The following is a 25794-nucleotide window of genomic DNA, read 5'->3' as shown; positions in this document are numbered from 1 at the left end:
AGTTTTACTTTTCCTAAAATATGATAAACAAAAGTTATATACTTCAACAATGAGAGATAAGCTAAACTGTTATTATACCAAGGTAATGAGCTATGAATGTGAGTAAGTAAATTTATTTATTAGGAAATGGTTGGCGTTGTCTTGGCACTATACAATACATAATGTTTTAAATAATTAGCATGTATTAGAATATAGCTGATAGATGAACAATGAATGGCCTGTTAACCATTCTCTTTAATGGAACAAAAACAAAGAAGGATAATATGATCTTAGCTGAAAACTGTGCTCTGATTAAAGCTCATTAAAATCTTGGAAGAGAGTAAAGAAGTTTTTCCGGACAACATTTTAATGTTTTGTACATTACTATTAAGAAGATCATGAACTAGAAAAATTTACAGGAAATGATTATTCTTCAGGATGTTCCAGACTCTAAAGAGTTCCTAAGTGGCCTGGAAAAGTTAATGTTCTTCCTATATATCTAACATTAGTGGAAAGTAACAGTGTATCTGCAGAGCTCTATTGAAAAGAAGGCTATTATTAAAGTGTTAGAATGATACATTAGAATGATATACTTAAAAAAAAATGACAATTTCTAAAATGTTTCATTTTCTCCAGTACTCACTTGAAGTTCTTAGGTTAGGCCATTTCCAACTCTGATTTTGCTAAAGCACCTCAAGAACTCTGGTTGTTTGATCTTCAGACAAAAGATGGGGGCAGGATTATGAATTTCCTTAAATATCACTTGTCTTCAATAAATCTCACCAGATAACCATTTATTGTGTAAAACAATAATCAAAAAATTAATTATTGCAAAATACTGGATAATATAGAAGCCCAATTTTGAAGAAAAACAAGTCTCTTGCTATCGAGAAGTACGTGGATACCTGAATACCATATTCAAGAAGGAAATACTGAGTTAATCAAAAGACAGGAGCGGGGAAAGAAAACTAAGGCAAACACAATCTTTGGAAGATAAAAGTTAGGCTGAAGTTCTGGGCAGGGCTCTTGGTATCAATCTAGGGGAGGTAGAGGAAAGAAGAGGGCAGAGGGAATTCTGGCACTGCAGTCATTAAATAACCAGTGCATTTTCGTCATCCTGTTTTTATTTCATATCATAATCGAAAGAAAATAGTTGTTGCTCTTTGATAGTAACACAATTGCAGGTACTTTTTCTTTGAGGAGTTACTTCCAGATGATGTTTTTCTCTGTTCTACCCAAGGCTCTTATCAGTGCCTGATCTGAATGCTGAATTGTATAAAAAATAAATAAAAATAAATTCTATAAAAATTAAAAAATGTACTTGTCAGAGATAATTTTGTTTAGCTATGACTTCTAAAGAGGGTATTGTGTGATAATGGTCTAAAATTGGGAGGAGAGGGCAGTGAGAAAAGGCCAAAGACATTTGAGGACTTATTTAAGATTTAGTCTTGTAAACAATATTCTGCAAATGAAACCCCAGCTTGAAAGATTTCTGATAGCTGCAGAGCTCAAAAGGAAGGAGTCTGCAGTAAAGCTGAACCTAATGAACATCATGCCTCAGTCTGGAAAGGAGTCTAGGATATAAAATTTTCACTGGAGCACTGAATTTTCTCCCTTGTTGGTCTTTAGGCCTGATGGCCTCTTCGGTTTGGTATAGTAATTAAACTAGCTACAATTATTATTTGTATACCCTGTGAAATGTACTGTTGTAAATAATATATGTGGATTATTTTATTTAATTCTCCCAAACCTTATGAGGTGGACTTTGTGACAGCTGGAGTCAGAAGGAAGTACAGTTAGGTAGGATGAGCCATACTCAACACCCTCTCCATTAAATAGGTCTAGTTATCTTCTAAGGCACAGTTTAAGATGTCACCTCCTCTGTGAAGTCTTCTTTAACTCCTTCAAAGAGAAGCACTGCTTCGAATGTTCCTCAACTACTTTACTCATGCCTTTATTATAGTTTTATCATGTGGTATTATGTGTACTTCTCCCTTGTCCATCCATCCATCCATGTATCAATCATCTATCTAGCTATTTATCCATCTATTTGTAATGTACCCACCCCACTAGATTATAAACTTCCAGAGGATAATGACTTTTGTTGATTTTAGTAATCGTATTATCTATATCTGGGCCTGGCATTTAGAAGGAACTTAATGAATGTTTAATGATCAAAATGAATGGAATGATTTAGCTTTATCTGGGCTATATACTGAAGTATTATTCCATTATGAAGTATCAAATCAGTGTACAAGATACTGCACTGATAGCTGTATAGAGTTTAGTCACCTAATTATTTCATTCTCTGTGGTGGGTATAGGCAGTGCTGTTACAGTAAATGTTTAACAACTAGCTTTCCGGGGGAAAAAAAAAATTCCAGTTTATGGAGTTTTCTGATTTCCGTGATATAAATACTCCCATTATGGCTGATTTCAAGTTACCAAGTGGTCACTGAACAGACAGTTGGGCACACCACTGGTTGTGGGGTTTAGGAATACAGGCTTTGTTCATAGGGCTCACTAAGACTCCTTAGGAGAGAATGAGTAAGGGACAGTAAATATTTACTATGTATCAAGACCTGTGATCTCATTTAAAGCTCACCTTGGACCTGTGAAGAAGGTATTTTCTCCATTCTATAGATCTAGAAACAGACTCATTCAGGGAAGTCTTTGAAACATGACATAGCAAGAACAGCTTAAAGTAAAAAACTGCAGTAAAAGAAAGGGTAGCCATTAGCATGTATGCCAAGACTTACTAATGAACCAGCTGTCGCTTGATATGAAGGAAATTTATGAGGTGAATAATTTTTCCTGGAGAATTTACAGAGGAAGAATTATTGCCAGTAGTCAATTATGACTTTCCCTAAGGCTTGCCTTTGTGGGAACTCAATGTCTATTAGTAATCAGCTTCTCCTGGAGAAACAATCTTAATTTACTTCTATCGATTTCTCAGTTTTCAGAGATAGAAGTGCCAGCGCTGCAATGAAACTCCAGATTTAGAGATCTCAGGTAGCTGCAAAGCTTATGCTTTTGCACTTAACAAATGAATTTACCATGTTCTTCAAGAGAATCAACAACTCTTAAGCCATTCCATCATGTACTAAAACTGTTCTCAAAAAAAAAAAAAAAAAAACAAAAAAACCCACCAGAACAAAATTCCCCAATAACATCCCAATTTACCAGTCAGTGGTATCTTTTTAGGTTTTTTCTTTCCCCTCTCTTCTTGAAAATTTCCCATAATGACTTCTTAGATAATGCCACTCTATGTCCCTGAGTGTTACTTTTTAATCTCCTTTCCCAGCTTTGTTTTCCCTAACCTGATTTTAAATTATATTTTCTCAAAGTTCCAATCTTTAGCCTTCTTTTAACTATAATATATTACCCCAGGATGATATAATCCATTATCTACCCATTTTAATTACCAAGTAATGACTAATAAAATCCTTATTCTCACCTCTCCCAAGCTTCAGATCTGTATTTCCAGATTCTGACAGGACATCTCCTGTACTTCCTTTTGTTGGCACATCAAATTCAATATAGCTCAAACCAAATTTATTCTTTCACCCTAAATCAGCTCTCCTTGTACCTCCTATGTTCCCCGCACTGTAGGTTCAATATCCAACTAAAACCTAGATAAGTTGTGGATTACCTTTGACTCCTCCTTCCCCATTATCCTCCATTCTAATCAGTCAAGAAATATTACTCAGTCATTTAATGGAAACAAATATTATCTAAATATTTAGCTATCGGGGGTTATGAATGGGTCCTTGGTCTTTCCTCTTGGTAACTAGAGTATTTAATACCTATTTATTTGTAGCAGTTGCTGCTGAATGCCTACTCAATATTCCCTCTCCCACTTTGGTCTTTATTAAAAGAATCCACACTGATTTTAGTAACAACAAAACAAAACAACTTCATTTTCTACCTTGTATGCAAGGTGATCATTTGATGTGAGTGTGACCTCTGAAATATAAGCAGGAATCTAGGGGTGGGGTTTAGGGAGAGCTACTATGTGTCTGATTACAGTAAGCTAACAGCTGGTATGACCATAGGTCTTTCCCTTTTCTTTTTTCTTTCTTATTGGAGTTCAAACCCAAGCCTACAGCTACAGCAGGCATTCTGTGATGATGGGGATGAATGTCTTACTCTAAGAAAGGAGAATAGGAAGACAGAGTGCTTGGGTCTTAAGTAACAGTACTAGCCCTGGGCTGTTCGGATTTCTTGTTGTGTGAAGTAAAATTCCTTGTTTATTCAGATAATTTTGTCAGGTGTTTTGTTATAAACAGATGAGTGCAAACATGACTGATACACTTTTCTGAATGCAAATTCTTCCTGGTCTGTGTCAGAAAAAAATTTCTGTCCTCATAATATAAACATATTCCCTAAGCAACAATATTGATGAAAATCATAATAGTCATCTAATTTTGATGAGGCAGTATACTGTAATGACCAAGGTATTAAGAGCTGAAAGATATGGGTGTGTAACTGCTCTTCCACTTACTAGGAGCTACACAATCTTAGGCAAGTCTCTTAACTTCTTTAAGTCTGCTTCTAGATTCACATTTTAATAGAACCAATATGAGTTTTAAATGAGATCACAGGTCTTGACACATAGTATTTACCATGATAATTAATTAGGCATAGTCCATGATGAAATAAAAGAAACTGTAGATTATGATACTGAATATTCACCATCATTAAGCCATAAGCTCAAAAATTTTACCTTGACTTGAAAAAAAACATGAAAATGGCTATGAATACTTTATAAAAAAGTTCCTAATTGCATATCTCACAAAAAGCAAAAGGGCATTGTCCTTTGACGCTAGATTGGTTTACTTACTTAGAGTAGGATAATACCAAACCTACCTTGGAAATTCAGGTTTATTCATTCTTCAAACTGTTCTACTTCAGTTAGTTGTTTTTTATTTTTTATTTATTTTTATTTTATTTTTATTTTTTTTGAGACAGAGTCTTGCTCAGTCTCCCAGGCTGGAGTGCAGTGGCGTGATCTCGATTCACTGCAACCTCCGCCTCCCAAGTTCAAGCGATTCTCCTGCCTCAGCCTCCCAAGTAGCTGGGATTACAGGTGCCTGCTACCACACCCGGCTAATTTTTGTATTTTTAGTAGAGATGGGATTTCACCATGTTGACCAGGGTGGTCTTGAACTCCTGACGTCAACTGATCCACCCGCCTTGGCCTCCCAAAGTGCTGGGATTACAGGCATGAGCCACAACGCCTGGTCACAGTTAGTTTTTATAATTATGTTTATACTTGATACTAAGGAAAGTTAAACTGAGGACAGTAACAATCTATCACCATAACACATTATTAATAATAATTAAAATTTAAATACTTTTTATAGTTTACAAACAACTTTCAAATATCTTATATATAGTTTTCTTTTTCACATCTGATAAAACAGCTTTTTAACCTTTTACAGATAATATATAACATTAACACTTAGCTGTGTATTGATATAGATGTAACCACATAAAATAAATATTTTTTCAATAGCTTTAGTCTTAGATTTATTTGTAAACCCTTTATTATTCAGTAATAGCTCAAACTCATATCATCTGAAATATCTGCCTCAGTCAAGAAGTGTTTCAACGCCGGGCGCGGTGGCTCACGCTTGTAATCCCAGCACTTTGGGAGGCCGAGGCGGGCGGATCACGAGGTCAGGAGATCGAGACCATGGTGAAACCCCGTCTCTACTAAAAATACAAAAAAATTAGCCGGGCGTGGTGGCGGGCGCCTGTAGTCCCAGCTACTCGGAGAGGCTGAGGCAGGAGAATGGCGTGAACCCGGGAGGCGGAGCTTGCAGTGAGCCGAGATTGCGCCACTGCACTCCAGCCTGGGCAACAGAGCGAGACTCCGTCTCAAAAAAAAAAAAAAAAAAAAAAAAGAAGTGTTTCAAAGTCTGTTTTTCTCAGACCCTTACATATATTAATAATAATATTCTGATACATACATACAATTTCATGTCTATCCAAGCCCCAGAGGGTAGAACAAAATGCCTGCTGCTAATCTAAACCAATGCACCCAGTTTAAAGCCCTTATGTTTTTGTTATGACTAAATGCTTCTCCAAGCTCTCAGATCAGAAACCCATAAGATCTAGCTAGAATTAAGAAAAGTCATAAAGAAACCGTCACTAGCCATAAGAATTCCTGGCACATGGCCCTTTGTGACCATCTTTAAACATTATATGGATTATATGATTTTTATGAATGTTTTAAAAAAAGAATATTTATCTAATTGACTGGGATATAGGGTATAGAAATTACAGATATCATGTGGCAAGCTAGCATCCCAAAAGTTGCAACAGAAGTAAGACATGAGAACACAGCAGTAGGACCAATGCCCTGGGAATCTGAAGCAGGCAGAAACACAACAAAAATATATGAGCTGGGGATAGGAAATAAGGTTCCCTTTCAATTATTAGTACTTTAGAAGGTAATAGCGTAACTCAAAGTACTTGTGCTGAAAAGAGTCAAGGCTAAATAATAGCCTGAATAACTACGTAATGTTAAAAAACCTGAAGGGGCCTGAGAATTGCTCTGATCTATCAAATTCAGGGATAGGGCAAATATAATTATATTCTGTTGGAAGTCTGAAGAGGCCCACTACTCTTGTTCCCTGTGTGAGAAGACAGAGAAGCATCAACTGGGCTTACAGAAAGACCATTTGGGATGGAGCCAACATTCAAAGCAGGGACAAAGACTAACAATTACCTCTTGCTTGGACTACTACAATAGCCTCCTAATGGGACTCTTTGTCTGTAATGTTCTTTTCAAATGCACCTTAAGTATATCATTAGAGTTACCTTCTAAAAGCACAAATTTGTTCATATCAGCAACTTCCTCAAAAATCTTCCAAACCCATCATTCTGTACGGGTTGTATAAAATATAGAAAAATAATATAGAACATAAGTAATACAGATATTAAAATATTAAAAGAATATAGCTATATAGATGTTAACATATAAGATATAGACATTAAAATAATATACATATTTAAAATAATATAAAAATATAAACATAAAATTTAAAATGTAGAACATTCTATATTTCTAACTGAGAGATTCAAAGTTCTCCACAATCTTGTCCCAGCCAACTTTTCCATTCTTTTCTCCTAACACATATCCCCATTTGTTGTATATTTCCACACTAAAGAACTATTAGCTGTTTCTTAAACATGGCTTGTGCTCATGTAACACCATAACTTTGTTTAAGCTCTCTCTTCAGCCTGACAAGTCCTTCACTTCATGTGTTCTATTCTATTCTATTACCAGATTTCTCCCAGCCAAATGAATATTTCTTTTGCTATTCTTCTTTTGTATGTGTATTTTTAAAAATTATATCACTCAACACAGCCTATTTTGTACCATCATTACTTATGTACATGCGTTTCTCTAATTTGATAGTGAACTCTTGGACTGAAAGGATATGCTAGCCTGCCTTCCTCCATTCTTTCCATCTCTCCTTCCTTTAATTCTCTTTCTCCTTTTCTTTTTTCCCCTCTCTTCATCCCCTTGCCCTTCCTTCCTTTATTCCTTCTTTACTCACTATTTCCTTCTTTTTATTGTTATTCATATGGTTATTTCTCTGGCATTTTCTTTCTTTAATGTTGCAGAACCAGAATCCAGAATTACAGCTGATGAGCTTCAGCAATACCCCAGGTATGAAGTGCTGACTTGCAGGTAAGAGAGAGAGAATGAATGACCACTGAATGACCACTGAAATTGAAAAAAAATATATTCAAATGTCTTAAAAAACAGACAGGGAAAGAAGACTCATATAACCACTTTTTTTTTTGTTTGTTTGCTTTTTGTTTTTTGTTCAAGAGAACAGCCCAGGAAAGTTACCTGGTGCTGAACTACACATTTGGTTATTTACTCATCACTGAATCATTCACAAATTCACCATATTTTAAAGCTAAAAGATACCTCAGAATGTAATCTAGCTTTCTCATTTTATAGATGAGAAAACTGAGAAATAGAGAAGTGATTAAGATTACACAACTTATTATAAGGTCTATTTCTTTTTATAAGGTCTATTTCTTTTCATTAAACTTTTTTTTCACTTTTATTGTCAAATTTATTTTTACTTTTAATTAAAAGTGATAATTTGGATTCATTTTAATGCGACACTGGGCAAGCAAGTTTAGAACTGATTTCTTTTGAAAATATTCATATTGTTTTCAATTTTAGGGATATGCTTAAAATAAAGATTTTCAGCCTTTTTTGAAATTTTGAAAAATCTATCTAAAATGACCTAAATAATCAGAATACAAAACAGTATTAAAATAACACTACTTGTAAGTATAATTGGATGGATTTTAACAAAGTAAAACTTTGACAATAATATCATATAAACTAACTTGAATAAAAACATGTTTTATGTTCCATTGAATAAAAGCATGTTTTATGTTCTATTGAAATAAGCCCTTTAAACTCATTTAAAATTTAGGTGATTTTATTTTTTGGCAGAAAATCAAAAAGGGCTTAAGAAGTAACATGTTCTTATGTGACTGGACCCCGGAGACTGTTGGCCTTGTTTGTAAGCATTCTGAGTCATAAAAATGACCTGAAAACGGCCAATCATAAAATCGCAGCCATTGCTTTGTTACTCAGGAAGTTATATTGAGGTAGTAAGTTTTGATTCATCCATCAGAATGAAGTTCAACTGTAAGTTAGTTTTTATTACTCCTACCTCCCATGTTATAATAAATACTAAAAAATAACTACGATTAATGGACACTCCCATGTGCTAGGCCTAGTGCTATAGAGATGTTTCCATTCTCTGAAGTTATCACCAAAGTCCCTTCCTTCATATGAAATATATTCCAAGGTTAGCTATATTATTTCCAGACTGGAGTATTATTTTACCATCTTCAAAACTGATGCAATAGAAGTAATCAAATTTCCAAATGTTTAATAAAACATTATATTTATTTTGCTAATAAATGATATCTGTAATCCTTCCAACTAAAGAAAAATTACAACTGAATTTTGTGCTGATGAACAAAGCCATTGCATAACAAAATTGTAGATATATTTGTATTACAATTAGCTGAACTAAATTGAAGTTATAGATGTGGATGTTTCCATGTTACCCTGGATGACTGACTTTATTGACTAAAGCTTTTTACACAAGTGTCAATTCAAACTTAATTATCAATTACTTCATGTAAAATATGCAAGACATTACACATATAAATTTATTCTCTAAGTCATAGTTATTATGGCACAAGTTCATTAAAAATTATACAGATTCAGGCATTTGTAAGAACATGTCTAGTAGAGAGCCTTACACTGATCAGAGAGTACTCAATCAATGAATGAAACATTAGAATTGAAAGAAATAAAATATAGAAAATATATTTCAAATCTAATTTTAAGACTAGGCTTTGAGATTAAATAATTTACTTAATTAATGATGGGACTGATTAAAACCCAAATGTTAATTCATAGTGGTCTTTTCAATGCTGCCTCCAAAGTACCACATATTTGTTTAACACTTTATAAGGTTCCTTCAATTTGTAGATAGAAAAAAGTTGAGTTGTGAAGAACTATTGGGAAACTTATCCAAAGTCTTATTACATGAACGGCATAACCAAAGTTAGAAGCCTAATCTTCTCATTCTTTCTCAGTATTCTTTCCACTATGATTATCTGCAGATGGAAATCAATAATTGTATGCCCATTAGAAAACATGCTTTTGACTATTATGCAATAATCTTCCTATATCTTCTTCTAAAAATCATATTTTATTCTTATATTGATACAAAATGAAATTCACCTTCTCTAGAATCTTTTTCAAACTATCCTATCCTACCATTTACGTTTTCTCTCAGCATCCATGTCCATCTCCATTCACTAAAATTAATCCCATTGAGTGCTTATTGTGGCCAAGGCAAAGTACATGCTACTGAGAGACTACAAAGATGAATAATATAGTCACCGTTCTCAAGAAGTGTATAGTTTAATGTAAAGGATATAAATATTCCACATATAAAACAGAATATATGTATTTTATGTGGTAATGCCATGGTTGGTTCAGAAGGATCATGTTTTCACCTATCTGTTCTTTTCCATATTCTTTTACTTCTTACATATATATATATCATGCTTAATCCTTTCAGTTATATGAAATTTGATTGGAAAGAATGTATGTGCTCTATTTGATCACATTTTCTTCCTTCTTTTCCCATATCCTCCCTGATTTTATAAAGCGAGACCTCTTTCCCTTCTGTGGTCTACTATAATTAATTCCCTGTAGAATATTCTAGCTGTTAACAAGCTAGCAACTCTGGAGCCTTGATGAAAGCAAAGATGAAGTCATATGTTTATTATTATTATTTTTTATTTTGCTGAAGGTAAAAGGAAATGTTTCTCCTTTATATTCTTAGGTAATTACAGGAGGGTACTGCACTCTTGGCAATGGCAGCTATTCTCCAAGATTGACCCTCTTACCTGCAAGTAGCTGCGTGCCACTTATCTACAATTCTTTCTTTGTCAGTTTTTAGAAACTTTATTTACTAAAAAGGGAGAAGTTAAAATTTCTGCTATAATTCTACAGTGTGGTATAATATACAAGTTGCTGCTTTTGTCATCTCAAATGACTTTTTTTTTTACATAATACTGCAACACTGGAAGACTTACTCATAATTAAAAAGTCTTTTTATATTTCCTGGCTTAAAATGTGAATATATGATAAAAGGTAGCAATTTACAAATACATCTAAAGGAAAGGGACCCATGCTTGAATATCAGCATAAAATTATGGCTACGCGAGTCATATTTAAATGTGGTTTTCATGGCTAAGACAGCTAATTTTTAAGATGCATTTGCAAACACAAAACCAAAATATTTTATGTCTTAGGATTTGAGAAGGCAGTTGTAAAAATAGGAAGAAATAGAGTAAAGTAATAAAATCAAAAAAGAAATAAAAAGTTCAAAGCAAAACAGCTACCGTTAGTTGCCTAAAAATCCCTATTCACATTATAATCAAATATGCTTTCATAATGCAATAAAGTTTTAATTTAAAAGATCATTAGCTACTTTGTAGAGATGTGTTATAGATTGAATTGTGTTCCTCCCAAATTCCTATGCTGAAGTCCTAGTCTTCAGTCCCTCAGAATGTGACTGTACTTGACGCTAGAGCTTTTCAAGAGGTAATTAAGGTAAAATGAGGTCACATAGGTAGTTCCTAATCCAATATGATTGGTGTCTTTATAAGAAGAGATTAAGACACAGACACACACAAAGTGAAGACACAACAAGAAGGCAGCCATCTGAAAGCCATGGAAAGGCCTCAGAAGGAGCCAGCCTAGTCAACACCTTAAAGTTCTAGCCTCCAAAACTGGGAAAATACATTTCTGCTCTTTAAGCCACCCCTTCTATGGTATTTTGTTATAGCAGCCCTAATCAACTAATAGGGGATGTTAAGGAAAAAGAAATCTAAACTAGAACTTTTAAAATCGAAGATTAATCACAAATAAAAATATAAAATCGCCAAAATTTCATTAAAATCAGTTACCATGAAGTTTTTTTTTTCGGTTTTTTTTTTGTTTGTTTTTGAGACAGAGTCTCGCTCTTGTTGCCCAGGTTGGGGTGCAGCAATCTCGGCTCATTGCAACCTCCGCCTCCTGGGTTCAAGAGATTCTCCTACCTCAGCCTTCTAACTAGCTGGGATTACAGGCACCAGCCACCACACCCAGGTAATTTTTGGTATCGTTAGAAGAGACAGGGTTTCACCATGTTGGCCAGGCTGGTCTCAAACTCCTGACCTCAGGTGATCCACCTGCCTTGGCCTCCCGAAGTGCTGGGATTACAAGCGTGAGCCACCGTGCCCGGCTACCACCAAGTTTTTAACTGTAGATCTTTTATGTAACAGAAGAGACAAGAAATAAATGAGAATTTCTTCTAATGAGGCAAGGAATAAGTGAACAGTTGTTGCTTCTATCAGCTAAATCATAATTTATGCATCTGTGTTTACACATACATTTACTCATACCCTAAAGCTCTGAACTCAGAGAATTTCTCTGGTTCAGAGCTTTCTGGTATGAGTAAGTGTATGTGTAAACACAGATGTATAAATTATGTGTAAATACAATATAATTTTATATCTACCTACAGGTATATCTATACCAATAGACAGATATTTAGATTAAAATTTAAATACAATCAGCTTGCTAGGGAATATAAACTATACGATAAGAATTTTGGGTAGACAAAAATTTGAATAGATTGGCAAAAAAGACAAATCATTTTTAGGCTTTTAAAAGTATCTTTTTTTTTTAACTTTTCATCCTTTTCTCCCCACCTGTTTTTAAGATTACCTTAAAGATACACTTATTTATCTCTACTAGATTCCTGATGACAACAAATATACACCTGAACCCCCAAGAGCTTGGGTAAGTGGAAGTTACCTGTTGGAAACAGTGTTTCTTCCTTTTGTCCTTCTTTCCTATCATCATCATCACCACCACCACCACCACCACCACCACCACCACCACCACCACCACCACAACCATCATTATCACATCACAGCTAACGTTTACTGATTGCTATTACATATCAAGCTCTGCTCTAAGAGTTTAATCTTTATATGTAGACAATCTTGAAAACAATCTGGCTGGGTGTGGTGGCTCATGCCTGTAATCCTAGCACTTTGGGAGGCTGAGGCAGGAGGATCACTTGAGGTCAGGAGTTCAAAACCAGCCTGGCCAACATGGTGAAACCCTGCCTTTACTAAAACTACAAAAAAATTAGCTGGGTGTGGTGGCGTGTGCCTGTAATCCCAGTTACTCGGGAGGCTGAGGTAGGAGAATCACTTGAACCCGGGAGGCAGAGGTTGCAGTGACCCGAGATCACGCCACTGCTCTCCAGCCTGGGTGACAGGGCGAGACTCTGTCTCAAAAAAAAAAAAAAAAAAAAAAAAAGATAAAAGAAAACAATCCTCGGAGGCAGGTACTATTATTATTATTATTATTTTTGAGTAGGAGTCTCGCTCTGCCACCCAGGCTGGAGTGCAGTGGTTCGATCTCGGCTCACTGCAAGCTCCGACTCCCGGGTTCACGCCATTCTCCTGCCTCAGCCTCTCTGAGTAGCTGGGACTACAGGCGCCCGCCACCACGCCCGGCTAATTTTTTGTATTTTCAGTAGAGATAGGGTTTCACTGTGGTCTCCGTCTCCTGACCTCGTGATCCGCCTGCCTCGGCCTCCCAAAGTGCTGGGATTACAAGCGTGAGCCACCGCGCCTGGCCAGTAGGTACTACTATTAACACACCATACAGAATAAGAAACTGAGGCACAAGGATGTTAAGTAACTTGCCCAAGGTCATACAGACAGTATAAAAGTAAGGTTTTAATCTAGACAGTTTGGTTATGGAGTCTACACTTTTAATACTACTCTGTAGTCTTTATTTAACCGTAATCACTAAAAATATATTGAAGAGTGATTATCAAACTGTCCATATATCTCTATTACTGTAAACAAGACTTCAGAATTTCTGATATAAATGTGTGGCTGCTATAGTAATTAATAATATTGTGTACCAGTTGTAAGAAATTATACTTCCAATGGCCCCTTCTCTCTTGACATCACCCCTTCTTTTACTTATCTCATAAAGGAAGAAATTATACAAACATATACAGAAATTTTTAGTTACTTTTAAATGCTAGTTTGATGGATGTTTAATATCACACAAATAAGAAATCTATCCTTGCAAACATGAATAAAAAAAAAACTATAGAAGGGGGAAAATGGACATAAATGATTTTAAAAATGTAATTTTATCCTTTTTCATTTTGAACTACGACTCTTTTAATTCGGCTATATAACCATTTGGTGATTTTGTAAGTGGGACTGAAGGCTTTAATCAGGCCTTGATAAGATTACTATTAGCATCTCGTGTACTTCTACAGCTATATTATATAATGCTGCCCTTATTTGCTAGTTTAATAACCTGGATTTCAAAATCTAAGTTTATGTATCTTCATAAATATGATTGGTAAAGGAAGTACCTCAGGGTGATGTAAAAATAAAACATACACATCAGGTGACTAATTAAAATCCTGGAGGATGGCTGGCTTGGACAAGCAACTTAGACAGCTTAGAAGACTGTGGCCTGGTTTGGGAGGAAGCAATCAAAAGTGTGCAATACTTGGTCAAATGTATCCTCAGCTGGTGGAGAGGTGGGGAGTATAGTAGGTGACAGTATCATTGAGTACTCAGCATACTCTCATAGTTTCGTAGGCTAGTCTGGCATTTAAGAATACTTCCAAGTAATGTAGGCTGTCCTTTTTTCTCTTATGCTCCCATATCAGCAGGTTCACTGATTTCCAGATATTTCTCTTGGGATTCTGCCATAGGACCTGAAGTTATCTGCTTGCTGAGGCATGAAGAAATAAATAAAATAATAGGAAAATATGAAAAAGTAAAATAACAGTTTATAGAAGTGATGTGTTTCATTGAAGAAATCCAGGTACAGCCACTGGCATAGTCTCTGACATCTTCATCAGTACAAGATAAGATTACTTGACTTGGCTTGAGTTGAAAATCATGAGTAAGTGATCTTAATTCTGATTCAAAAATAGAAAACTATTCTGCTGGATATCTGGGTAGACTATGCCTAGCAGGCATTTTTTTTGAAAATCTGAACCCAACTTCTGTTCATGAAACAGTAGATTGCTTATTCCAAGGAAGAATGCTTCATTCATTACTTCCTATTTAAAACATCTTATTGTACTCCCTGAGACTGTGTTCACGAGATCATGCCTATTAGAATCCTCTTGTTCTATTTATCAGAGGATTCCATCTTACACATGCACAATGATGTCTGTTTTACATGAATACTAGGTTCTCTCGGTAGCTTGAGAACTGATGCTGCAGCAGCTCTTCCTGTAGCAGGCACAAGGCCTGGCTCTATCTACCTCATCATGTTACTGGGCTGAGTTACATACTAACAGCAACTCTATTTTTCTCCGTAAGAAAAATACTTTTCCCCAAGTATTTTGTTTCTATCACTGCTGTAAAATTAAAACATAACTCTTATTTCTTCATGTCTACATTATATCTAAATTCATGTATTATCATGTTTCTTCTTGATAATATATATAAGGCTATCTAATCTACATTTTAAAATTTGCCTTTTATAAACTTGGTCTTAGTTGTCAGGTCCATTTATGTCATCACTATTAATGAGTATTTCTTTGAAAACACCCACACCCATATGCATGTCTATTAATTACTTCATCAAGGACCAGTCACCTTTAATGTCAACCATGATAGCATAATTTCTTAATTTCAGTAATTTGGTTTGTAATTTTTCATCACACATTATGTTCCAGTCTCTTTTAATTAAAAAAAATCTTCATATCCCCTTAAGATTCATAAATTCTTTTCCTCTAAATTTCATTTTTCCTTTTAGATTTGTGCTACTTGAATCTCCTTATTTGAGAGTAAAGGGAACAATCAAAGATATCTGAGCTACACTAAAATCAATGAAATCATTTTCCTTATCTTAGTCATTTCTTTATCATTTCTTTTTGGTCTTGTCAGATTCATATCTGGTGTCTATGATTATATTTGCTGTTGTTACTGTAAAATAATAACTAATACTAGCTGCATTATTTATTGAGCATTTACTAGGTGCTAAACAATTTATATACATCATCTCATTTAATCCTCATCACTACCCTATAAAATAAATACCAAAGCCTTGTTTAATAGATAAAAAAAGCTGTGAGGTTAAACCTACCCCAAGCCACCCAGGTAGAGTCCACTTGACCCCAGGCTGTGCCCTTTCTAATACACTACTCACCCATTGCTGCCACATTCTGATGATATTTGAGACTTAAAGTATTCCTGACTTACATTAAATTCTTAAAGAGCTCATATATGACCACTTTTAACAAGCCTCAACTTCTCTCCCCTCATTGCCTGTGCCTTTAAAGTCAATGTAAAATACTTAAGGTTAGCACTGAATGTGTCTTCTCAGTGTTGAGAAGAGCATAAGCGCTAATCAAATGAAACAAACAGTTTAGATAACAGTGGCATTTTAATTGACCAAACAGACTTTAACTACCTGAAATATTTTCTATTAATACTGCTTATAAATCCACCAATTTCAGTTTATGTTGTATTTATAAGGGCTTTTTAAAAAATGAAGCTCTGTGTTGTCATTCATATTTTAATGTAAACTAGTTTAATCAAATTGCTTTCCCCAATATATCTTTGAGATCTGTGAATGGGTGCCTAAAAGACTAGAAGCCTGGGAAAAAAGCGACAGGATATAGGTGAAAAGTGCCTAGGGTCAGGCATGCACAATAAATGGAGACAAACTTTCTTTTCCTTTTTTTTACTACATTGTCCTCTGTTCTAACCCAATATATTATATTATGGGTTAAATAGATTATCATAGGCTTCTGGCCTCCATTTGAAGAGATCTGGGCAACTCATAGATTATAGTGCTTCTTAATTCCAGGGTGACAAATAAGAGAATAGAAAATTATGATATAACTGCTATAATAGGAGTAAGACATTTTTGTGATAATTTTGTAGAAGTATTGCCACAACATACTCCATAAAAAAGAGTATTGTTTTTCCAGAGAAATAAGCTTTGAATTCCAATAAGTACTGTGCCAATAAACATTATTTGTTGAATGAGCCTTATTTGTTGAACTGCTATGGGGCCATTCTTTCAAAGAGTATCTTCATAGCAATATATAGCTTTTGGGAACATTTAAAAATATTAAATATGGCAAATTTAAAAACTAAAGCTCATATGTTTAAATAAGCATTATCAAATCATCCATATTAATTTCCATGTATAAATACACTGTTGGACTTTTAAGTATTGATACTTATGCCAATTTATCATTATATAACTCACAGAAGAGTAGTTGACCTGTGGTGAACCATAATTTACACTGTTACACTTAATAAATCACATTTTTCTGAGAAAATAAAGAGGAAAGAAAGTTGATTTTATAGAAAAAATATGTTGATCCTTAAATTATTGCCAAGAATAGATGAATCACATTCAAGCTGGGATAAAAAAAGTACAAGAGGCATGCAAGAGTACATTGAGTATAATAAATTCTATTTTGAGGGAAACTCCCTGAGAAATCATCCACTGATTAACTAGAAATCATGTCTGTATATGCCTTTGCTGCTCTTATTAAAAACAGACTCTCTTCTTTCAAGTTTTCTAGTATACTGAAAATATTCTTAGAAAGACAGTAGCTTAATAGGCATTGCTCTATAAATGCTTTCAAAGTGAGTTACTAAGAAGATTTCTCTAAATTTAGTAGGAATTATTTAAAACTATCAATGCAGAAGTCTTGAGAAATTCAGGGAGCAATGCCATTTAGAATGTGAACTGTACAGTTTTTTTTTAAAAAACCTAGGCTAACAATTAGATTCCACACAGGGCTTCACAATTGTGTCACTGGAATTTCAGGAATACAGCTCAGGAGAGAGCATATGCTTCATATGTCTGAGGCTTTGGATTTCATCACAGTTATGCCAAATTTGAAAAACTAAATTAGCCCAAGTAATACTTTCCATGACTTAGTGGCTATGTGGACCTAGACAGATTACATAACCTTTCTATATCTTAGTTCCCTTATTTGTTAAATGATTTTCTTCGCCAACTAGATCTAATGTTAAAACACATAGCTCAATAGGAGGCTCTATAACTTGCATTTGCTATCAAAATAAAAAGTAAAGAATGTAAATATAAGCTAAATAGCCCTCATCAAAAAAGAGAGAAATGATGTTGAAAATTTTAATCTAAGGAATTAATTGAAAATTAATATAACTTAACATATATATGTCTGAAGAAGATTCCTCTGTAACTTTCTTTTTGACCTATATCAAAAGAAGATGAACCTCAGATGATGGAGAGATAGGTGATCCAGCAAAGATAGTTCCACATCAAGAAATACTTTGTTGTGGTATCAAATAGGGTTGTATTTTGGACCCACTTAAAAAGTTGTACTTAAGAGACTTGATTATATTTTGAGGTAAGCTGCCTGCATAATCCTGGCAATAGAATACAGAGTGATAAGTATTCTACATTCAGTAGGATTTGTCAGACATTATTAAAGGCCTTATAAAGATGTCAGATCATTTATTCTCAAAATGTCTCTATTTTTTTGAAGACATCATTCACCTCTGGCTTCTAGTTGAAACCCTAACTGAGGAAGTCAACTCAGTTATCTAAAGGATCATTTTACAATAGTTCTTCACCTTAGAGCAGTAATTCTCAAACTTTAGCCTACATCAGAATCATCTAATAGACTTGTTAAAACACAGGGACCCGGCCGGGCGTGGTGGCTCATGCCTGTAATCCCAGCACTTTGGGAGGCCAAGGCGGGCAGATCATGAGGTCAGGAGATTGAGACCATCCTGGCTAACACGGTGAAACCCCATCTCTACTAAAATAACATAAAAAATTAGCTGGGCGTAGTGGCGCGTGCCTGTAGTCCCAGCTACTCAGGAGGCTGAGGCAGGAGAATCACTTGAACCCAGGAGGTGGAGGTTACAGTGAGCTGAGATGGTGCCACTGCACTCCAGCCCGGGTGACAGAGCAAGACTCTGTCTCAAAAACAAACAAACACCACAGGGACCCCAACTCCAGAGTTTTTATTCCATTGATCTGAAGGGACCCCAGACAATTGCATTTCTAAAAGTCTCCAAGTGATGCCGATGCTGCTGATCTACTGCCTTAGAGAATATCTAGGAAATTATAATGCTTAGTACAATTAATTTTTACCAATATTTATTTTTTCCCAACTTAAAGTAATTGCCGTCAAAGATATAAAACTTTGAAGCCTTAAGCATTCATTTATTCATCAAAGTAAAATCAAAATTAAAAAAGCAATCCCAGCTATGCCTATACTATTCCTTTGGTCCATCCTTCTGTAATACATTTCTGTCAGGTTTCTATAACAAGAATCATTGCTATTGCTTCTAAGAAACTTGTCTTTATTGTATGAGCAATGTAAATCATATAACTGATCAAGTTTCCCTTTCTGCCTTTGCTGCTTGTTAAGAAGCTGACGGTTGACATATAGCCCACATGTACTGGGTATGTAGGATCTTACACTTACTTGCTGCTTGTTAGCAAGCTCAGGGTTGACACCGCCCACATGTAGTGGGTATGTAGGATCTTACACTATACATTTTTTTCACAGACTTTACTTCTGGAGTTACCTTGTTTTATCGTGACTTTATTTTCTCTTGATCTTTTCTTCACTGACAATATTATTGAGACTATTATAAGTATTTTTATAAATCATCTACATTCCTTCCTGAAGTATAGTAAAATATAAACCAACAAATTTATGTTATCTGAAGACATATTTACAAAAATTTAATATCTTATTTTATCAGGACTTTATGCTTTGGCCTCTGGGTTATACAGGGTGAACAGATGAGAGACTACAGCATAAAAAAAAAAAAAAGGTCAGGTGTCTCTATTTAGTTCTAGGCAGAAATACAAAACAAGCAAAGGAAAAACACAGATATCATTTCTGATACCCAACTCAAATAGTTAGGAATGTATCTAAAATATTAAAGCATTATAGAATTATTTTCTATAAAATTTACTGTACCTGTTTGAAGTTATTCATATTTTCATTTTAGTGAAAAAGTTCTAGAAATTTAGAACCTACTGAGTAAAGCCAAGGCTATTTTAATTTGTCTTAAATTTACTTTTGTTTGGCTTTAGGCCTGTGACATTTCCAGTATATCCGAATTCTGTGATAAATAATTTTGTATGCACCATGTTGGTAATAATGTAATCTGGGGAAGAGACTGGTAGTTTAGAAGTAGATGCTGATGTTAAGAATCTCTGCCTTCTCTATGTTGTCTTATTGAAGACGCTAGAAACTGGTACATATGTACATACCTGCTACATATGTATACCCAACATAGCCGCTTATGCTTTACTTAATTAGTTCTTGAGGTTACGAAGGGATGTAATGTAATAGAAACTGCAGATTAAGTATGTAACGATAAAACAGGCCTAAGTTTTAAAAAATCCAAATTGCTTTTCTCTATTACACAGAGACCACAAATATTACAACTATAATGATTCAATTACTAAGTCATACAGCATATAACAGCTACATGAGTCAATTTTGCTATTTTAATTCTTTTATTAAATCTTCAATAGTTATATCAGAACAAGGTATTTTCATGGCTTTGACCATGAATAATATCAAGCAACTAAAAATGTCTTGAATATAAAAAGGTAATGGAGTACAAGAACAATGAAATAGGCTGGGCGCAGTGGCTCACGCTTGTAATCCCAGCACTTTGGGCTGAGGCAGGCGGATCACAAGGTCAGGAGTTTGAGACCAGCCTGGCCAACATAGTGAAACCTCGTCTCTACTAAAAATACAAAATTTAGCTGGGCATGGTGGCGCATGCCTGTAGCCCCAGGTACTTGGTAGGCTGAGGCAGGAGAATCGCTTGAACCCGGGAGGTGGAGGTTGCAGTGAGCCAAGATTGCACCACTGCACTCCAGTCTGGGCAACAGAGTGAGACTCCATCTCAAAAAAAAGAAAAAAAAAAAAAAAGAACAATTAATTAATACTTTATTTCCTCCCTTGGTAGACCTCATACTTCAACTTATTCCCAAAAGGTAGTTAAAAAAGATTCATACCAAAAGACTTTTGAACCTCTAACAGCACTTCGTGAATATGTACAGAAGCTCTTTGCTTCATGATGGGGTTATGTCCCAATGAACCCATTGTAAGTTGAAAATGCATTTAATACATCCTCCGAACATCACAGCTTAGCTTAGCCTACCTCAAACATGTTTAGAACACTTAACATTTGCCTATAGTTGGGCAAAATCATCTAACTGAAAGCCTATTTTATAATAAAGTATTGAATAGCTCATGTAATTTATTGAATACTGAAAGTGAAAAACAGAATGGTTGTATTAGTACTTGATATATGGCTTCTACTGAGTGTGTATTGCTTTCACACTACCCTAAAGTCAAAAACTTGTAAGTTGATCCATTATAAGCCAGGCACCATTTGTATTTTGTTCCAATAATTCAGTAATAAACCAGATTCCATTAAAATACTATAAAATGGGAAAAAATCTATATGAAAGAAAACCGTGAGATCATTTAAGTTCTTAAACATTTTTGAGGGGCTATAGATTTTACAAAATGAAAAATTGTAAAAGATTTGTCCTTCAGATGTTTAATCTGTATTTTATAATAGCTTTTTTAAGTAAGGCAAATTCTATTGCTAAGAGCTATATACAAACACACAAACTTTAGCACTTAATAATATCATGGGGCCATGGCATTATATGTTTGTGTCTGACTAACCTGCATTTAAAAGATTCTAACTGTTTAGTAGTAGTTTAAAAGAATCTAACTGTTTCATATAATTGATTATTTTACAACTTTTAAAAAGAAAAATGTCTTGCCTTCGAATGGTAATCTTGTTCCAGTCTGGGATCTGATCCGGCTACCTGTTTGTATTTGTTAATTTTCATTTGGCGATTTCTCTCCTCTATATCCATAGTACCTATCGAGTAGAAAAAAACCCATAAAATTAATGTTCAGTTCTTATTTCTGAGTCCGACTTACAGGATGTATAAATGAAGAAGTGCTAGGCTGGTATATTACTTTCACTCAATGTAGCATGTACAAATTAAATATCATATTATTTTAAAGATTTATTTAAAGTATACAATTTCGTAAGTAAAAGCATGATGTTAAATATGTAAAATAATTTCAATCTGAATAAAATATAAATAAGTTTAAAGAGAAGATAACAAATCTTCATTAGATAGAAAACAATTTCTGGTACATGTATGTCCAGAATATATTTGACTACACAGAAATTTGACAATAGTAATATTATGTGAACTTTGACTTTTAATTCATCATGATTTATTTATAGGTATTAAAGTTATAAGTTGCTTTCAAATACAATTTTAGAACTGCATTTAGAAACTATTATCATAAAATTAGGCTATGCATTGAAGCAGTTTGCCCCAGCTTATGTGTGAATCCAATTATCAGAAACTTTTGAATTTGAGTTTTGTAGAACTAGGGTCAACAAAGAGGTTCTTGTAATAATACTGCTGATAGCATACCATGCCAGTAAAGGCACAAAGTATCACTGAAATCAATTTTATTAAAAAATTAGAATATAAAGAGTTAAGAAAGCGAGATGGTAAGCCTCTTACAAAAAGACATTAATGCCCTCTATAACAGGTGCTACCTAAAAGACATCAGTTGTAAATATTCAGAAGGTCTTCAAAAATTTGGGTTAGAACAAGAACTAAATCCAGTTAGCAAATCCTAGAAAACATGAAAAAGCATTTTGGAAGTATATTTATGGGGCAGGCACAGTGGCTTATGCCTATAATCCCAACACTTTGGGGGGCTGAAGCAGGAGGATTGCTTGAGACCAGGAGTTCGAGACCATCCTGGGCAACACAGCGTGACCCTGTCTCCACAACAACAATAACAAAAAATTAGCCAGGTGTGGTGACACATGCTTATAGTCCCAGCATCCTGGGAGGCTGAGGCTGGATTTGAGACCAGGAGTTGGGAGGCTGCAGTGAGCTATGATCACACCACTGCACTACAGGTTGGCCAATACAGTGAGACCCCATCTCAAAAAGAGGACATTTATCATTTTTTTTTTTTTTTGAGACGGAGTCTCGCTCTATCGCCCAGGCTGGAGTGCAGTGGCGCAATCTCGGCTCACTGCAAGCTCCGCCTCCCGGGTTCACGCCATTCTCCTGCCTCAGCCTCTCCGAGTAGCTGGGACTACAGGCGCCCGCCACCACGCCCGGCTAATTTTTTTTTTGTATTTTTAGTAGAGACGGGGTTTCACCGTGGTCTCGATCTCCCGACCTCGTGATCCGCCCGCCTCGGCCTCCCAAAGTGCTGGGATTACAAGCGTGAGCCACCGCGCCCGGCCGACATTTATCATTTTTAAAGGAAAGATTTATAGGAATATTCCATTTCTCAGAAATATATATAATTTAAAAATCTCGATCATATACTACAAATCTACCTACTGGGAAAAATGAACTTAGTGAACTTAACTGGATATCCATAATAAAATGTCAGTAAATTCAAACAGTGTGCTTAGGTAGGAATGTCAACATACACACACATACCCCTTGCTTAAGATCATGACTTTAAAACTGTGGTAAAGACAACTAGACGTAAGTGTGCCTATTAAAAAATAGGTATTTTAATACTTACCTGATTTTTAAAATGGAATAAAGGAAAAGGGGATTAAAAAGGTACCAGTATAACTAGAAGTTATGGTATCCCCTCCTGACACAATATTTTAAAATTTTTAATGTTTTAATTTTTTAGTATTACTCTCTGCCCTGCAAAAATCTCATTGCATATTAGATAGTTCTTGTTAGTAACAAATTTTAAAGGAAAATCAGTTAATTAAAATAATATGAAAAGGGAAGAAAATGTTTCAAAAAGAAAATATTAGATAAATATACAAATACTTATACTGTATTACCTCTAAATACTAGCAAATTTAAATCAACTATTCAATAAAGTGAGACAATTTCTTCCTTGTAATAGTCACATGTTAATAATGATTTGACTGACTCTGAGTCAAATTTCAAAGTGAGGAATATTAATGCTAGGTTAATATAATTTGAATGACATCTAAAACCAGGTGAGTGCCTCCATGATGTAAATGTGAAATATAGTCAAGTACAAATACCCATTAGTCTATTAAAATACAACTCTGGAATTCTTTGTACTTCAAAAATATTTTCAGGTAAACATGTTTTCTTCAAAGGCAAGCCAATAAAAAAAATGAGCCCAACATTACAAAATTATGGGTCCTAAAAGAATATTAGCTATAAGGTGTGTTTGGAAAGTTTCTCAAAAAGTTTCATGTTGATATAATATAAATAGCACCAACTGACAAGTTTAAACACACACACACACACACACACACACACACACACACATATAGATATAAATATGTAGTGATAAATATATACATAGAAACAGGTACATACATTTTCCAATATTTAGACTATTTTCTGGAAGGCAACATCCTAGGAAAGCTACATTAAAATTCTTTCTGATTACTAGGTAGTAATGTGAATAACACTGGCAGTAGTTAGCAAACTTTTTCTGTAAAGGGCCCAATAACAAATATTGCAGACTTTGTGAGCCATATGGAAACTGTTACTCTGCCACAACTCTGCCACCATAGCATGGAAGCAACTGCAGACAATGCATACATAATAAGTGTGGCTTTATTCCAATAACACTTTGTTTACAAAACAGGCAGTGAGTCAGATTTGGTCTCTGGCATATTGGTTTAACAGTGCTTGCAAAAGTGTCTTTCTCTTTAGAAATGGTTTAAAAATTAGGTAGAATCAGATTTATGCAATATAACTTTTATTTAACAGACCACTGGCAGATCTAAAGAGAATATTAATCTGTATTTGCTGGATAAGCAAAGCAAGATGCAAATAGAGCTTTCTAACCATTTAAATATGTCATCAATTAAATTACAATCTCAAACAAATCTCTCACCTCCAGACCCAATCATCATCTATAGACAGTTCCCAAATTGGAAAATTCTTTATTAGAGTCTTAACCAATGAGACCTCAAAGGACTACTTTAGTCAGCAAACTTGAGTAAATATCCTTTTACCTTCAAATCCTCCTAGAAGAATAACCTTGGGACAAACAGTAACCAAACAGGTCTCCCTACCCAAAAATTATTTGGTTCATATGAAGTCTTCTGTTCCTTTTCTATATTTGTAGAAGCTATTTCCAAAAAGAAAACACTCCATGTAGAATAATATCCTTAGAGAGAAAAGTCTCCTATAGATAAAGTGATCCAGCGTACAGGATTCTTCACCAGCAAGGTGATTTTTCTTTGCTGGTCCTTTGCTCTATCTAAGAAAAATAATCCAGTAATAATATTTTGATTTCAATGAAACTTAGTCTTTTTTTTCTTCCTTGGAATGAAAAGCAATTTAGAGAAATCAATAAAATAGAAGGGCTGTGGCTGTTCGCTAGTTGAGGAAAGGATCACATAATCCTAAACTTTGTTTTAGCTCTGATATCCTATATACACTCTATAAAAGGAAAATAAATGAAAGTGATAAAGTGAATGAATTTTGTTCAATTTCCTCTCTCTTTCTCTCCAATTGACAGTAAAAATCTGTATATACAAGGCCCTCAAAAACCTGCAGTAAAGAATAACCACTTGATCACAGAACACTTACCTTTTTTCTCCATCTGTTAATATCTTGCTGAAATAATTTCAAACTTTCCAAAATAAAAATTTTGAAAAATGCCAGTTTATAGGTTTAGAGAGTAAGTTTATCTAGGAATCTCTAAGATCCATTTTCTTATATGTGATGAACCATGCTTATTTCAGAAGACTTCTTAGTGGTTTGATATGGTTTTATAATTCAAGTACGCTTAAAAAATTAGGGTCATTATATCTTAGAAATCAAATCAAATATCAAAACATTTTCAAATTGTAAAAAAATTTGAGATGGTAATGGGACAACCCAATTTCTTTGACAAATACATTTACAATGACAGTTTTTACATGTTTGTAAATATATATTAATGTAATAATCTGTTAATGTATAATGTATTAAACTAATATTCAAGTCATCTCAAATTCTTTTTTGTATAAGTAAATTATTAACTAAATAGAGAAAATATAATTTGTTTCATAAATATCTTGTTTCATAAATGCTAGAGTTGTTTTAAATTATGCTGGAAATGGCCCTCTGTTTTTT

General features: G+C 34.5%; 1 protein-coding gene across 50 annotated transcripts in view; it reads right to left on the bottom strand.

Moving 5' to 3' along the window:
* Positions 1-25794, bottom strand: part of RIMS2 (regulating synaptic membrane exocytosis 2) — a 748462-nt gene that overhangs the window by 168184 nt on the left and 554484 nt on the right. For 33 of the 50 annotated variants that reach the window (XM_058443878.1, XM_058443866.1, XM_032760193.2 and 30 more), the window contains one exon: positions 21448-21548. The exons of the other annotated variants lie outside the window; for them this stretch is intronic. In XM_058443878.1, coding sequence (XP_058299861.1) covers positions 21448-21548 — 101 coding nt within the window. The remainder of the gene's footprint in view (positions 1-21447; positions 21549-25794) is intronic. 50 annotated transcript variants of the gene reach the window in all.

The sequence above is a fragment of the Hylobates moloch genome, unplaced genomic scaffold (assembly GCF_009828535.3).
Source record: "Hylobates moloch isolate HMO894 unplaced genomic scaffold, HMol_V3 SCAFFOLD_9, whole genome shotgun sequence".
In the NCBI taxonomy this organism is placed as follows: Eukaryota; Metazoa; Chordata; class Mammalia; order Primates; family Hylobatidae; genus Hylobates; species Hylobates moloch.
Note: the sequence above shows the minus strand (reverse complement) of the source record. Positions and strands in the feature narration are given on the sequence as shown.